At 50.7% G+C, this 14,748-nt stretch overlaps 1 protein-coding gene across 1 annotated transcript; it reads left to right on the top strand.

The window, feature by feature from the left end:
- The first annotated feature begins 303 nt into the window (after positions 1-303).
- On the top strand, positions 304-12,943 carry LOC122427292 (keratin, type II cytoskeletal 5-like). The gene is made up of 9 exons (XM_043446647.1): positions 304-979; positions 2,745-2,953; positions 5,542-5,602; positions 6,430-6,525; positions 8,758-8,922; positions 9,701-9,826; positions 10,259-10,479; positions 11,083-11,117; positions 12,294-12,943. The coding sequence occupies exons 1-9, from the start codon at positions 500-502 to the stop codon at positions 12,479-12,481; spliced, it is 1,581 nt and encodes a 526-aa protein (XP_043302582.1). The 5' UTR covers positions 304-499; the 3' UTR covers positions 12,482-12,943.
- Positions 12,944-14,748: the final 1,805 nt, after the last annotated feature.

Here is a 14,748-nt window from a genome sequence, read left to right as displayed (position 1 = left end):
ACAATGAGAATCAAAAAACTTAATGCTTATAACTGACCTGCACATGGTCTGGCACAGATGAAATCCTCAATAAAAAAAAAAATGTTTCCCTCATAAGTGACCATAACGAGAAGGCCATAATCAAGTGTATGTGTTCAGAGTCCAAGACTCAAGAAAAGAGGAGGAGAAGGGAAGTCGTGGGAATATCTGCAGTGTGTGGCTGAGAATGCGGGATGATCTGGGGGGGGCTTGGGACCTACGCCTGCCCCAAGTCCAAATTCCCAGGCCTGGTCCTGCCCTGGGTGGGGTGTTCCCTGTGATGATGAGTGGTGCAGGAAGATGGGTCGTGGCCAGACATACCATTGAGATGAACTCAACAGAGTGGTCTTTGATCTTCTCTGGCCAAGCCCAGTTCTCAAAAGGGATAAAAGTCAAGGAGAGTTGTGGAGAGCTAGACTTGGAAGGCTGCTCATCCCTGTGACAGTTTCACTCCTCTGACCCACTGACACCGGCTCCCACCATGACCCAACGATCCTCTATCACCATCAAGTCAGGAGGCTCTCGGAACTTCAGTGCTTCCTCAGCCAACCTCCTCTCAGGCTGCCGGCCCAGCTTCAGTTCCATCTCCATGATCCAGAGTGGGAAGAGTTTTGGGGGTGGCTTCGGAGGTGGCTTTGGAACCAGGAGCCTCCATAGCTTTGGGGGTAACAAGAGAATCTCCATCAGCAGTGGCTACCGCTCCAACCGAACCAGCTTTGGGGGTGCTGGCTATGGGCTGGGTCTTGGGAGCATAGGGTGCAGAGTGGGAGGAGTTGGCAGTGGCTATGGGTTTGGAGGTGGGATGATGTCTGGCGCTGGAGGTATCCATGAGGTCACCGTCAACCAGAGCCTCCTGACTCCCCTTCACCTGGAGATCGATCCGTCCCTCCAGCGGGTGCGAAAGGAGGAGAAGGAGCAGATCAAGACCCTTAACAACAAGTTCGCCTCCTTCATCGACAAGGTGAGAGGGCGACGGGGTCCCCACCAGGAAAGCAGGTGGCACCCAGGAGTATCTCAGCTTTCTGTTCTTTTCTGAGGTCCTGGGGGTCAGGGGTGTGGAGGAAGTGATTTCCCACCTTGTTGAGATGAGAAAAATGTCCATCTTCGGGCACTAGAGCTGTCTGACCCACTGCAAGAATGTTGCTCTTTTGATGGATAGCCATGAACTTGGCTTAAAATTAGACAGCAAAAGGGATTGGTTCAGAGAGCAGAGGATCAAGAAATGGAAGGTTACAAGTTCAGCTCACAGAAGTGTGCTGAGGTCACTTTTCCCTGCCAGTTAACAGGGGCAAGTCCTGTGGCAGCCTCACTATTGTTTTGATTGGCAAGGGATGCACTCAGGGTTTCAGACTTTCCTCTTGGTGAGAGGAAAGCTGTGATGTCAGCCCTGAATCTCCCCTGCTATTGGCCTGGAACCCTAGGGCCTTCCCCAGTTCTGGGGAAAGAAACAGTCCAGTGTGCACTATTGCCAGTTCACACTAGAACTGATTGCTTTCATCTGGGAAGAACCATCCCAAGAATCTAGATCATTCAGGCTCCAATCCTGGCATCTGAAAGAAAGTGCTAAACTGAGGGGCAACCAGCTCCTATGTCAGCTCTCCCGCTGGGAGAATCCCTAACTTCTCAGGCCTCAGTTGGGTTGAACAGATGGACTCCAAGGTCCTCTTGCAGGTCTAACAGGCTATGAAATGCCTTATTATGTGGACTCAGACCTTTGAATGCATAAACTAACCTGCTGAAGCCTTTATCACTCATGTCCTCCACTTGACGTGATGCTTGCACCAACAGATGTGAGATTAACAGGAGCCCGGTTCTGAGGGGAAGGATGTGGGCCCTGATTTTCTACAGTTCATCTGGAGGGGTCTTGGGGAATGAGGGGATATGGCTGGGGAGGACTGGAGCCAGGAAAATGGAACTGGGAGTGGGATGCATTTGTTAAAGAGCGTCTGTAGGGACACTGCCAATTCCAAAGTCTTGGAGGCTCTGTTCCTTCATTCTCTGAGGCTGTGTGTTGCTCCAACTGCTCTCAACAGAGGGACTGGTTTAGAGAAAAAGATTTTGCTTGTTCCCAAGGCTGTCTCCCAGCCTGAGGAGCTGTTGAGTGCAATTCAGGAAAACCAGATTAGTAGCACAAGACCACAGGAGCCTGAGATCTGAGAGAAGAGAGACAAGAAGGAGTTTGTCCAAGGCTACATAGCTCATGAGGGACATGGCTGAAATTGTATCCAGATCCCCCTAAGGTGACTCCAGAGTGATCTACTCCAGCAATCCTGGATTGTGGTGGCAACTGAGTCCAGATTCTAGATCTAGAGAAATCATGTTGAAAGCAAATGGGTGAATTTTCTGCCGAGAACCTCTTGCCCATTATTATTAGGGAACCAAAGATCTCACTCAGTAACATGGTGGAGTGTTCTTTTCTTCAGGTATCACACATCAGCATAGTTTGATGTATTCAGATGGTTTTCTGGCCCTCTGGCCCTCCTGCCTACTCTCACCTCCAAACCCAGCTACTAGCCAGTCTCCCAGCCCCATTGCACCAACATGGGCTTGGCTATTTACATTCCAGGCTCCTGCCCACCTAAGAACAAGGAGGAGGAGCCTGCCACCTGGACTCTGAGATCTTGCAGGGCTCCCCCTACACTGTCGGGGGTCCTGTATCCCAGAGCCCTCTGCGAGGCAATGGCTGTAAAGACATGCTCATGGGTTCTCACCTCTGGTGGCGGCAGGTGCGGTTCCTGGAGCAGCAGAACAAGGTCCTGGAGACCAAATGGAGCCTCCTGCAGGAGCATAAAGCAACCAGGGCCAATCTCGAGCCCATGTTTGAAGGCTACATCAATAACCTGAGGCGGCAGCTGGACAGCCTTGGGGGAGAGCACTCGAGGCTGGAGGTGGAGCTGAAGGGCATGCAGGAAGTGGTGGAAGACTTCAAGAACAAGTGAGTGGTAGCTCAGCCCTGAGGCTCCGGGGGAGGCCCTGGGCTCTCCTGAAGTGCCCAAGCCAATGGGGAATAGGGCACACACTCAGGGCACAGAGGTGGACCCAGGAAAAGAACTGGGCTCTTAGGGACTTCCCTAGGGGTCCAGTGGTTAAGACTACATGCTCCCAGTGCAGGGGGCAGGGGTTCGATCCCTGATGGGAAACTAAGATCTTGCATGCCACACGTGCACTGTGCAGCCAAAAAAAAAAAAAAAGAATGTTGAGGTTTTGGGGAGGGGCTGGGCTTAGAAATGATAACTCATATGGGTACGCAGAGCATGATACACACAACCCTGCAAACTCTGGAGATGAGGAAAGTGAGGCTCTGAGATAGCAACTGACCCATCCAAGGTTATACAAGTAGCAACTCATTAGTGATGAACTGAACCCATAGAATCTCATGCTCACATTTGTTCAACTCAATCTGGTTGCTGACTTACACGACGTTCACATATCCACCCCAACCCTGGCCAAGGCTTGGGTATGAAGAACAAGGAGGTGTATCTACTGCCTTTTCCCTGGAACCACACACACACCCTGCTAAACATAATGGTATGCTCATATCTAAAGATACAAATAATTGCTTATTTTTATGGTTTTAATTTAGTTTTAATGTTTGTTCTTGGGCCAAACAAATCGGTTTTTGTTACCATTTGTATAAGGTAACGAGAGCCCAGATTTTAGAGTTGCTCTAACGTGGTAACCACAGCCATATGAGACAATTTAAATTAAAATTAAATTTAATTTAAAATTCAGGCCCTCAATGACACTAGCCACATTTCAAATGCTCAGTCACCACATATGACTAATGGGTCCCATAACACATGCAGGTATAGAGCATTTCTATCAAGGCAAAAGTTCTGCCAAACAGTGCTAGAGAACCTAGTCAGATTGACAATTATTTTTCTTTAAGACTTAAAAAAATATTTATTTATTTATTTGGCTCCATCAGGTCTTAGTTGAGGCATATGGGATCTAGTTCCCCAGCCAGGGATTGAACCTGGATCCCTCCACACTGGGAGTGTAGAATCTTAGCCACTAGACCACTAGTGAAACTCTCAGATTTACATTTTTGGCTCAATCATTTACTGACTCAATACCTAAAGAAACTGAAACTCTCTAAGTCCTAGTTCTTTTGTCTGTTAAAGGGGATATTAATAGTACCCACCTCATAGTGAGACTAGGAATATTAAGGCAACACTTGCTTGTAAAGTACTCAATAGGGTAGCCAGTGCCTGGTACATAGTAAGCTGTTAACACATGTTAGCTATTTTTATTATATTGACGATTAAGTATAATGTATGTAGTGATGCAAACATAGACAAGAGAAGCAAGTGCTGACAATTTATAATATCATGCAAATATGGGATAACAGTATTTCAATCCAAGAAGGATTCCAGGAGGAAAAGACAAAAAACTCAAGGTTGCGAAGAAAAGATGCACATTGAAGGGATATGGGGGATCTGTTGGAGAGTGTGCTAATGATTAAAGGGCAGCAATGTTTCTGTGGTAGGTGTCTAAGAGGCCTGTGCAGGACCACTTGAGGCTTGCCCTCTGGCAGACGGACTGTGAACTGGGAAACAGAGAAAGACAATTGCGTGGAGTTGGGTGAAGCAAAGATGATCATGTTTAATGAAAAGACAATTTTAGGAAACAATAAGGAAAATCAGATTCGTTTTCCCAGAGAACTTGGAAGAAGGCACAGTACTGAAGATTCTATAGACAAAAGGTGCAATAGAAAAGTGGGGGAGAGTCTGATGGTATCCATCCTGGGGGTTAGTAAATAGCTAACAACAAGCTGACTCATGGTTGGGAAAGAGCCTCTGAGAGGTTAAGGGACCTGCCCTGGGTTATTCAGCCAATAGGGAGAAGGGATGAAGCCCCCTCCGCAGCCCAGCCTCTGAGAGGGTGGGATTGGCTGATGCTTAAGAGGTGGAATGGGGAATGTTACCTAGAGCAGACTTGAGACTTCCTTCCCAGAGATCAGTGGGGTGAGGGGGGCTAGGGAGAGTGGGGTTGCTGCTCAGGGGCAAATTGAAGACGAGAAAACTTGGTGGGGGGGACAAAAGGGAGGTTTCTTATTAGCCTGAAGACTCTGCTTCCCAGGCAGTGGGTCAGCAGCTAAGAACAGAACAGTGAGACAACATGAGCATGCCGTGGGGTGCAGGCGCTGGCCTAGGCCCAGACTGCCCCCCTCTACTGTTCTCTGTCCCTCCCCTTGGCTTAGGCGAGACTGTGGGGTAAAAGGAAGCATCATGCCCCTTCATGGGGCCTCTGAGAATACAACTGTGAGAAAGACCTCAGAAAGAATGGGGGGCAATTCTGTTTTGTGTTGTTTTGAGTTTGGATTTTGTTTGGACAGGGGTGGTTGTGTGATGGATTTGGGGTTGGGTAGTACGTGTAATAAATAGGAGAGCAACACTTCAGCAGTGCATTTTCCAAGTCTGCTCTGGATTCCCACCTACATCCCCCCCCGACCCCCGCTGCGCTGGACCTCAGTCCTAGAAGCCCCGCTCTGAACATCCATCCGCTTCCTTCTCCCCACAGGTACGAAGAGGAAATAAACAGGCGCACAGCAGCTGAGAACGAGTTTGTAGTGCTCAAGAAGGTGAGGAGACAGGGGTGCTCTGATCTGACTCCGGGCCCAGGGAGCCCCTCCCAGGAGTGACAGCTGCCCCATAAGTCTGCAGTCCTGTATACAAGGCTTTATTTAGTTTGCATAACCAATCTTGGAAGCACATATTACTTTAGAAGTGAGAAAACTCAGGTTTGTGGAGGTTAAATAAGTTGCCCCAGGTTACCCAGATAACCAGAAGCGAGTCAGGATCCAGGGCACCCAAGTCTGAGCTATAAATCTTAACACCAGTGCCCTCCCCAATGTGGATCTCATGCAGGGAAAGGAGAAGCAGAACAGGCCCTGTGCTGAGCTGAGTCTGTGAGACCTCAAGTGAGGCTCAAGAATGGGCATAGGACAGGGGCCAGCTCCAGAAACTGTGGAGCTTTCTGCTCAGTGTGGACGGGCAGAAGGAGGGGTAGATCCAGCCCTGGAGCTAATCTGGAGAGGCAGGAAGAACAGGAGCAGCAATGTGGAAAGGGGACGAAGGGACAGAGTGCAAGGAGCAGGGAAGCCTCAGGGAGAAGGTGAGGCCACAGGCAGTAGAGGCCCAAGGGCCCAGGATGATTCAGGTTGTCCTCACCGCATGGAGGTGACATGAGAGGTTTTTCCACGTAGCACCAGCTGATGAGCAGATGGGTGATCCCTAAGAACCTGGTCCACATGCAGTTTGGATCCCCCTGTAAGTTCCACTCTATCCATAGCCTGGGAGAGAGAAACGCTCTTATCCCTGGGAGCTGAAGTCCTCCCACCTAACTCACAGAGGGGCCGGCTAACCCCAGAAGGGTGGGACTCAGAGTGACTGCATGTTCTGTGCTCAGGATGTGGATGCTGCCTACATGAACAAAGTGGAACTGGAGGCCAAGGTGGAAGCCTTAATGGACGAGATCAACTTCCTGAGGTCTTTCTATGAAGCGGTAAGCAGGGCCAGGGGCTCCCCCCAGAAGAGCTGGAGGCTGGGGGCTGCAGCTGAGCACAGAGGCTGCTGGCCCCTTCCCTGGTCTCCCCTCTGCTCCTCACCCCATGCCTGAGTTGAAATTGATGAAGTAGATGTTGCTTCCCCTACCAAGGGAGAATGTGAGTTTTCCCAGGGCAGCTGGTGAGTCAGATAAGGTGAGAAATTTGAGAATCTTCTGTTGGTCAGACAAAAGAGCTGCCTGTCAGTGAATTACTTGCAGTTTCCATAGAATGATCTGAGCAACCCAGCTCACCCAGCCCAGTTCAGATTTACCTGTTACTTTTCCTATGGCAACTGCAGGATGACGCAATTATGCAGATCAAGTGGCAACTAGTGAGCCCTCAGGTGCTTCTAGAAGCACACAAAATAATTAACTGGCTCCCCTGAAGAGGCATTTTGTTGTCTGCCTCTATAAGCCCAACGCTGAGCTCAAGGCTGCAAGATACAGCGCTGGGCAAATGCAATCAAGGCTCTAAGTTCTTGGAGCTTCCAGGAGATGGGTAGCATGGAGAGAATCAAATAACTTCGCCATTTCAGGGGTGATGGAGAAATGCACAACAGGGAGCAGAGGCAGGCAGATGGTGGGTAATAACCTGAAGGGACTGAGGATCCAGAAATGCCGGAAGGAGGCCCATGTGGCCAGTGGAGAATGAGTGAGGGGGAGCAGCCGAGATGAGGTTAGTGATGTGGAGGTAGGGATGCAGGGTGCAGTGTGCATCGCAAGTAGGCCTGGTGACAACAGGTGATCCGCTCACGGGGTTGCACTTGTGTGATGCCCAACACTATCTGGTCATGTTCCAGGAGCAGGAACATGGGCTCTGGGTCTTCAGGAGGCTTCAATGACCACCCACTTGGGGGCAAAAAATAAAACCCCATAATTTCCTCTGCTTATATTCACTTCAATGCTGAAAACCAGGGTGATGTTGGCTCCCAGTGCTGAGCAGCAATCCTGTGAGCTGAGACTCCCCCAGCTAGGTCAGCTATCAGGAAAAACTATTTTGGAAAAGCAAATTGCAACCCAATAGCAACAAAATAATAACTTCTTGAAGCAGGAAATGCGTGAACCCATTGTTAATAAAGAAAGGAATTAACAATTAATTAACAATTGATACTGTTGCTTACAGATTTGGGCTTTGGATCAGTGATGCTTAAATTTTTACAGTTCATTAGAATCTCCTAAAAATCTTGTGAGAACACCAATTCTGATTCAGTATGATGATACTGCTAGTCTGAGGATCACATTTTGGGAACCACTATTTTAGATGATTCTGTAAAGTCATCGTTAACAAATTACTTGTGGATTTTCTGCTTCAAAACCCATCTTATACAAGTGTTACTTGTTCCATCATGCCTGACTTTTTGCAACTCCATGGCCATAGCCCACCAGGCTCCTCTGTCCATGGAATTCTCCAGGCAAGAATACTGGAGTGGGTAGCTATTCCCTTCTCCAGAGGATATTCCCAACCCAGGGATCGAACCCAGGTCTCCTGCCTTGCAGGAGGATTCTTTACCATCTGAGCCACCAGGGAAGCCCCATACAACAAACATGAATGTATTTAACGCTCACAGAAATCATGGGAGGCAGTAGTAGGACTAGTCTCTCTGAGGCTCAGAGGTGCCATCTAACCTGCTTGGCAGATCCTAGGCTTGAATTTTTCAGGTCTTTCTGCTGTTTCCAGGTGGTTTCCGTTTCCCTTCCCTGAGGCGCAGGGATGGAGCAAGGTTAGGAAATGGGGCTGGGACAGCACAGCTTTCCGGCTCTTTCTGACTCAGCTTTCTTTCCCAAGATAATTACTTTATTTGGAATGAAAGCTTGCATTTCCTCAGAACATGAGACATCGCCGAACTGACAGGTTAAAACAAGGTGCGTGCCCTTGACAGCGGGAGTGACTTCTAGAGAATCTTGGCTACAGTTACCTGAGCTGCTGCTCCTTCCCTGCAGATACAGACCAGGTGTTAACCCAGTGACCTGCCTACTGTCCCCTCAGCCCTTTCAGGCTTCAATAGACTGTTCCATCCTGTGGCGCACGGGAGGCCCTCAGTGCCAGTGTCTGTTCTGGGGTGCTGGGCACAGTCTCCCAACACACACGCACAAGTGCACACATGCACACACAACACACCTGCATGTCCACACACACACAAGCATGCAAACACACCCACCTTCATCTTTCCCATATGGGCCTCCTCACAGGAGCTGGCACAGCTTCATGCCCAGATCTCTGAGACTTCCGTGGTCCTGTCCATGGACAACAACCGCAAGCTAGACCTGGACAGCATCATCTCTGAGGTCAAGGCCCAATACGAGGACATCGCCAACCGCAGCCGGGCCGAGGCTGAGTCCTGGTACCAGATCAAGGTGAGGTGTCAAGGTCAATTTCATGAAACAGTCTCAGAGAACTGAGATTTCAAAGGTAGATTTGATAAGAGCCTTGTCCTCCCAGTCTGATGGGCTTGGAGGGATCTGAATTCAGCTTGGGGCTCACTCTGTCAGAGCACTCCTCAGGCAGCCTCGTGAGGACCTGGGGCAACAGCCAGACAAAGGCAAGAGGTGGTCAGTCCTTCCCTGAGGAGGATGAACACCCCTCTGATGCCTTGCAGAGGAGAGGCAAGGGACAGCTGGACAGTACCAGCCACTAGTACCAGTAGGTACAAGAGAGGGAGGGTGGGAGCAAGACGTAGGTTTAGCTTTCTGCACCCAGAGATGAGAGGTAGAAATAGCTGGGGCTGAGAGGCTGAGCAAAGGCTGGTTAGGGGTTACCCAAATACATTTTCCAGATTGGAGCTGAGGAGTCCCTGGGGATACAAGACCTGGTGCCAGGAAAAACAAATATGAATGAGCTTTAAAATTAGAAAGTGACAAGCACCCCCGAATGATGCTGAGTTTGTGGGGGTGAGACACCTGAACATGAAGACGAAGGACCAAAGCTGGGATATAGGAAGGTCCACCTGTGGAGTGGAGACTTTGGATATGGAGAGTGAGGGGCAGAGCCAAGAGACAGTGCAATGGATTTGATGGAGACAGCTGCGTGCAAAGGGAGGTGCCTCTAAGCATTGTCTCAGAAGCCCTGTTGGGCCCTGGGAAGCCACCACTTTCTGGCCTCACCGCCCCTTCTCCTCCTTCTCCTTACCCCCAGTACGAGGAGCTGCAGCGGTCTGCTGGCCGGCACGGGGAAGACCTCCGCTCCACCAGGATGGAGATCTCTGAGTTGAACCGGGTGATACAGAGACTGCGCTCTGAGATTGAAAACGTGAAGAAGCAGGTAGGGCTGAGCAACCATTTGCCATCTCATCCATTCCCCTGCCTCAGCCCATGCAGAGAGTTCTCCCCAGATGAGTGATCGTCCAGAAATATAAACTTGTAGTCTGCCCCCACCAGGAAGGCCAGGACCTTCTTTCTGAGATCTGTCCAACATCAATTCCTCTTGGAAAGATGCTGTCCTCTGGAGGCATACATGGCAAAACTGATTCACTTTACTTACCCACAATTCGGAGAAGTTCATATTGAATGGGACCCCAAAAACCATTCTCCATCCTAAGTTGCAAAGTATCCAAGGAGAACATAGATTAATGATACTCCAACCTCCTTTGCATGAAATCCATTTCAGGAAATTCTTTCACACTTTTAACCTAAAGCCCATATCTTCCATCCTTTCTTGTGGACAATTTAATAAATTCCTGTGTCCTCCTGGCAGTGTTCCACGCTCCAGGCTGCCATCGCCGATGCTGAGCAGCGTGGGGAGCTGGCTCTCAAGGATGCCAAGCACAAGCTGGCTGAGCTGGAGGAGGCCCTGCAGAAGGCCAAGCAGGACATGGCGCGGCAGTTGCGTGAATATCAGGAGTTGATGAACGTCAAGCTGGCCCTGGACATTGAGATCGCCACCTACAGGAAGCTGCTGGAGGGCGAGGAGTGCAGGTGGGCAAGCTCCTCCTCCTCCCGTGGTTCAGATAGATGCCACCAGAGCACTGTAGCAATGCCACAGCGGCCAAGATCCCCACAGGGTCAGGCCCCAAATAGACATGCTCAGAATAGAAACAGACTTAAAACTCAGATGGTCTCCTGAGGTGTCCTGAAGTCATTCCCAGAGCTCCAATGGGACCCAGAGCAGGGGCCAGGATAGATGGTGTCAGGAGGAGGTGGTCCATGACTACCTGGAAGGCCATTTGCAGGACTGTTTCTGCCCAGGCCCTGTGATCAATGAGGCCACACTCAGGACGAGGCGAGGCTCAGGGGCTCTGTGTTTGCCCAAAGAGGCCTACCATCTGACTGTCCCTCCCGACATAGTGAGCACGAGCCTGTCTCCCCATTTCGCCATATATTTGGATTTGATCTCTCTTCTAATGTCCCCTCCCAGAGTCACACCAGCTTCCTAGAGCTAAAAGGGTGATCAAAGGCTTGTTCAGCACAGTGCCGAGAGCACAGCCAGCTCTCTGTGCTGCCAGCTTTAAATACAAAGAACCCAGGGTTCTCTAACTTCTCAGCAAATGAAATATGTCTTTCTCTCCCCTCCTGCAACAGACTCACTGGAGAAGGTGTCGGGCCCGTGAATATCTGTGAGTAAATGTCTTGGGATGACAGAAAAGTGGGAGATAAAACAGAAGCTAACAGCATCATTTTTGGTGAACAGATAGTGAACGAGCAGGGGCAGGAATATCATTAAGATTCTCTGAGAGGCTCTGTGGAGACCCCTTTCTTCTTTGGCCCTTCCTCCCAGTAGGATCAAGAGAGGTTCATGGTGGAATCACAAATCCACTCCACCCAAATCCCCGAGGACCTCAGTTATGGGACAGGACTACTCACAAAGCAATGGGTCCCTCATCCAAACACCTGATTTTTCAGCTAGTTCTGGCAGAAATTCAAGCTAACAAGAGGCTATTAAAAAGCTAAAGACCTGTGTTGAAAACTGAAGCAAATTAACTGAACAAGAAAGCAGAGAGGCTTGCCCTCAGGTCCCAGGAAGAAGCCAGGGGGATTCATTCTGCAGAAGGACCCAGCAGGCTCCAGTGGCATCCATGGAGTGTGGAGACCCGGGCATGGGATGTAGAGTTCCCTGGGGCCCTCATGGGTCCAGCCCTGGGAGGGAGGCTGGAAAACCAGGATGAGGGAGGGCTGGAAACTAGTGAGTTAAAGGAATAGGGATGCCTCGCCTGGAGAATCAGACACTGAGAGGGAAGTTTGAAGAGGCATCTTCAAATGTTCCACAGGCTGTGAGGAGCTGCACCCCAAGGCCATGAGCTCCCCATTGCAGAAGGGATTTGAGCAGAAGCACAAGGAGGGGAGGCAGTAAGGGGATTCCAGTCTGGGGAAGGTTCACCTGGATCGCCTTCAGGCCCTGCCCATCTGGGAACCTGTGATGCCCGCACAATAGCTGGGGCCTCCTGTCTCACCCAGTGGGAAAGCCCCGGGTAGAGAGGAGGGATGAACACAGCCCAGGGGCCCCAAGCTTTGCTCTCCGGCAGGTGTGACCTTGGGCCTGCCACTTGGTGTCTTTGCACCTGTTTCTCCCCCTGAAAAATAGGGGTATCACAGTAAGGGCATCCTCTCAGGCCTGTCGAGGAGACCTCGGTGGTCACAGCTGGGCAAGCTATGAAAATTGCCATGTCCTGTGTTCGCTGAGGCAGCAGATGATGGGGACCGTGAGGCTCCCTGGGGAGCCTGTGGGAGGGAGGCGCCTGGGCACAAGACCCAGGGACGAGGCTGACAGTATGCCCTGTGCCTTCTTTGCACAGCCGTGGTCTCCTCCTCTGGGGGCTCGGGCTACAGCGGGGGCGGCGGCCTCTGCGTGACCGGGGGTGGCTATGGCTTTGGCAGCAGCGGCAGCAGCTTCAGCTCCACCAGCGGCCGCGGCATGAGCGGCACCAGCTCCAGCATGCGCATCATCTCCAAGACCTCATCCAGCAAGAGTTACAGGAGCTAAAGGGCCCCTCGCCCTGCTGCCTCCCCTCTAAGGCCCCCGGCCCCCAGGCCTAAGACCCACCGCTTTGCTGACCCCCATGCACTGAATCACAAGAGGCACTGGGAGCAAGGAAGTAGCCTGTGAATCCCCAGCTCACCTGTTCATCCCTCTGCCTCCAAATAAGTTCCCGCAAAGGTACCCCACTTGCTCCTCATCCCAGAGCCCTCCAGGGCCCACAGGCATCCATTCCAGCTGCCATATGCCAAGATCTGAGCTGGGGCATTCCTTCAGGAGCTCCCTCCTGTCTGACCCAGATCCCCGGCAGCCACAATCCTTTCTGGGGTTGCTTAGAGCTGACCTTTTACCCCCAGAGACGCTGAGTGCGGTCCGGGCCTGCATTTCCCACCATAGACAGAACACTTCTCCTGCTTCCGGTGCCTGCCTATCCCCTCAAATTGCTTCAATAAAAATGTCACCGAGCTCTCTAGGCCTTGACTGAGTCTGTGTCCTATGCCACACTCAGAGGACGACCTCGGAAATGGAGTTCTCTGGGAGCAGGTTCTATCTACCCACAGGGTTTACTCCAGGGCAGAATGAGAATCCACTCCCCCAGACATCATGCAACAGGACCTCCACCCACTTCTGCCTCTTGCCATCGCCCAGAGTCTCTTGTTACACCCCTTACCTCCCCAAGCCCCAGGCTTCCCTCGCCAGCGCTCCAGGACCCAAGCCAAGACAATGCAAAAGGCACCAGTGTGAAGTGTCACAGTTAGACTAAGAATTGCCAAGCACAAGAATGTTTGAGTTCAGTCTCCTAATCCAGAGGTGAGGAAGCCAAGAAACAGAGAGGATACAATGCATACTAACAGTATATCCCTGAGTCCTAACCCAGGCCCCCCCACCAGAGCAGTAGAGCACAGTGACATCAGAAATGATGAAGTTGAATCCCTGCCCATCCCAGACAAGCTGTGTGGCTTGAGAGTTTTACTCCACCACTCTGCTCCTCACTTTCCTTGTCCATAAAATAGAAACTATATCATGGTTATCATAAGAATTCAGTGGGATAATGGATGTAGAGTTCAGCGTGGTTCCAACACATGGTAGGCACCCAGTAAATGTTACTATTATTGTTGACTTGATTTTAGCCTAGCAAAAGGTCACAGTGTGAAAGGGAAAGACCAGTTGGCTACAGTGGCTTCACTGATGGGACTGATGGAAAGAAGAAGGCATTTCAGGCATCGGCAAAGATCTGTGTCCTCGGGGCTGGGAAGAAAGCTTATAACCTGCTTCCACCTGAACAATTCCCGAGGGCAATGACCCTTCCCAGAAATGTCCTCGGGTCAGAGCATCCATCCTTGGGAGGCTCAGGATGGGGAGGGCAGAAATAGGGAAAGGAGCTCTGACCTAATGACTAACATCAGTACATACTTGGGGGGCCTGTTGGAGGATGGAGGGAACAAAATATGTCCACCTAACTGAGAAGGTATTTTGAAGCCAAAAAAACAAGGCAAGCAGCTCCATATAATCAATGGATCAGCTTATTACAAGGTAACTTACTCACACGGTGAGATCTGGCTGACAACAATACGGAAGCTTTCGCAACTGCACTCTACACCACCAAGTGGCCACAGGGAAAATGTTATATTTAACTTGGGGTTCAGGGGTAGGTGCTTGAAACAGGATGTGCAATACTAAGTCAGGGTTTATGAATGGGTAACTAGTCTTGTGGGCCCCAGAATATTTCAGGGAAGGTTGTCATCACTGCTTGAGGATCAACAGAGATAGGGCCATCTGGCCTTAATGATTATTAAGCAATATCTATTAACCACAAAGCCCTTGATGGCAAAAAAGTGATTTACCACATAGTACAGTCCTAGGTCAGGTCAGGGAAAGGATGGGAGGAACTGTAAGGGTCAAGATGCCGTCGGTTACGCTAACAGCCATCTGGGGCCCAAAGAGTCTTAGGGAGGCCATCCATTCCTCTCCCCTCATCAAGCACAAGGCATCCCCTCTTGAGTCTCCTGCAGCCTCCTTTGGACTAACCAGGCCCCTGGAGACAAGAGTCTGTGTCTGGAGCCTTTTGTCTCAGGAGCCCTAGAAGGATGAGGAGTGGGTAGCCGATTCAGTCAGGACCCCACCTGGCCTGAGAAGGCCAGGGCCCAGCCTGCTTAGGGAGGCTTCTCTCATACCCAAAGCCTTCCTCCCTCTTCTAGGGGGCTTCTAGGACCACTTGGGAGCCCATAGGTGTACTTGGGTCTGAAGCATCTGCAGAAAAAGATGGAAGCAGC

The sequence above is a fragment of the Cervus canadensis genome, chromosome 25 (assembly GCF_019320065.1).
Source record: "Cervus canadensis isolate Bull #8, Minnesota chromosome 25, ASM1932006v1, whole genome shotgun sequence".
Classification (NCBI taxonomy): Eukaryota; Metazoa; Chordata; class Mammalia; order Artiodactyla; family Cervidae; genus Cervus; species Cervus canadensis.
This window is presented reverse-complemented; position numbering and strand designations above follow the sequence as displayed.

What these genes read in the sequence shown, in the direction of transcription:
- LOC122427292 (XM_043446647.1), top strand. Translation starts at nt 500, where the DNA reads ATGACCCAACGATCCTCTATCACCATCAAGTCAGGAGGCTCTCGGAAC. An exon ending in TGAGGTCTTTCTATGAAGCG is followed by an intron (nt 6,526 to 8,757) that starts GTAAGCAGGGCC and finishes GCCTCCTCACAG; the next exon opens with GAGCTGGCACAGCTTCATGC. An exon ending in TTGAAAACGTGAAGAAGCAG is followed by an intron (nt 9,827 to 10,258) that starts GTAGGGCTGAGC and finishes TCCTCCTGGCAG; the next exon opens with TGTTCCACGCTCCAGGCTGC.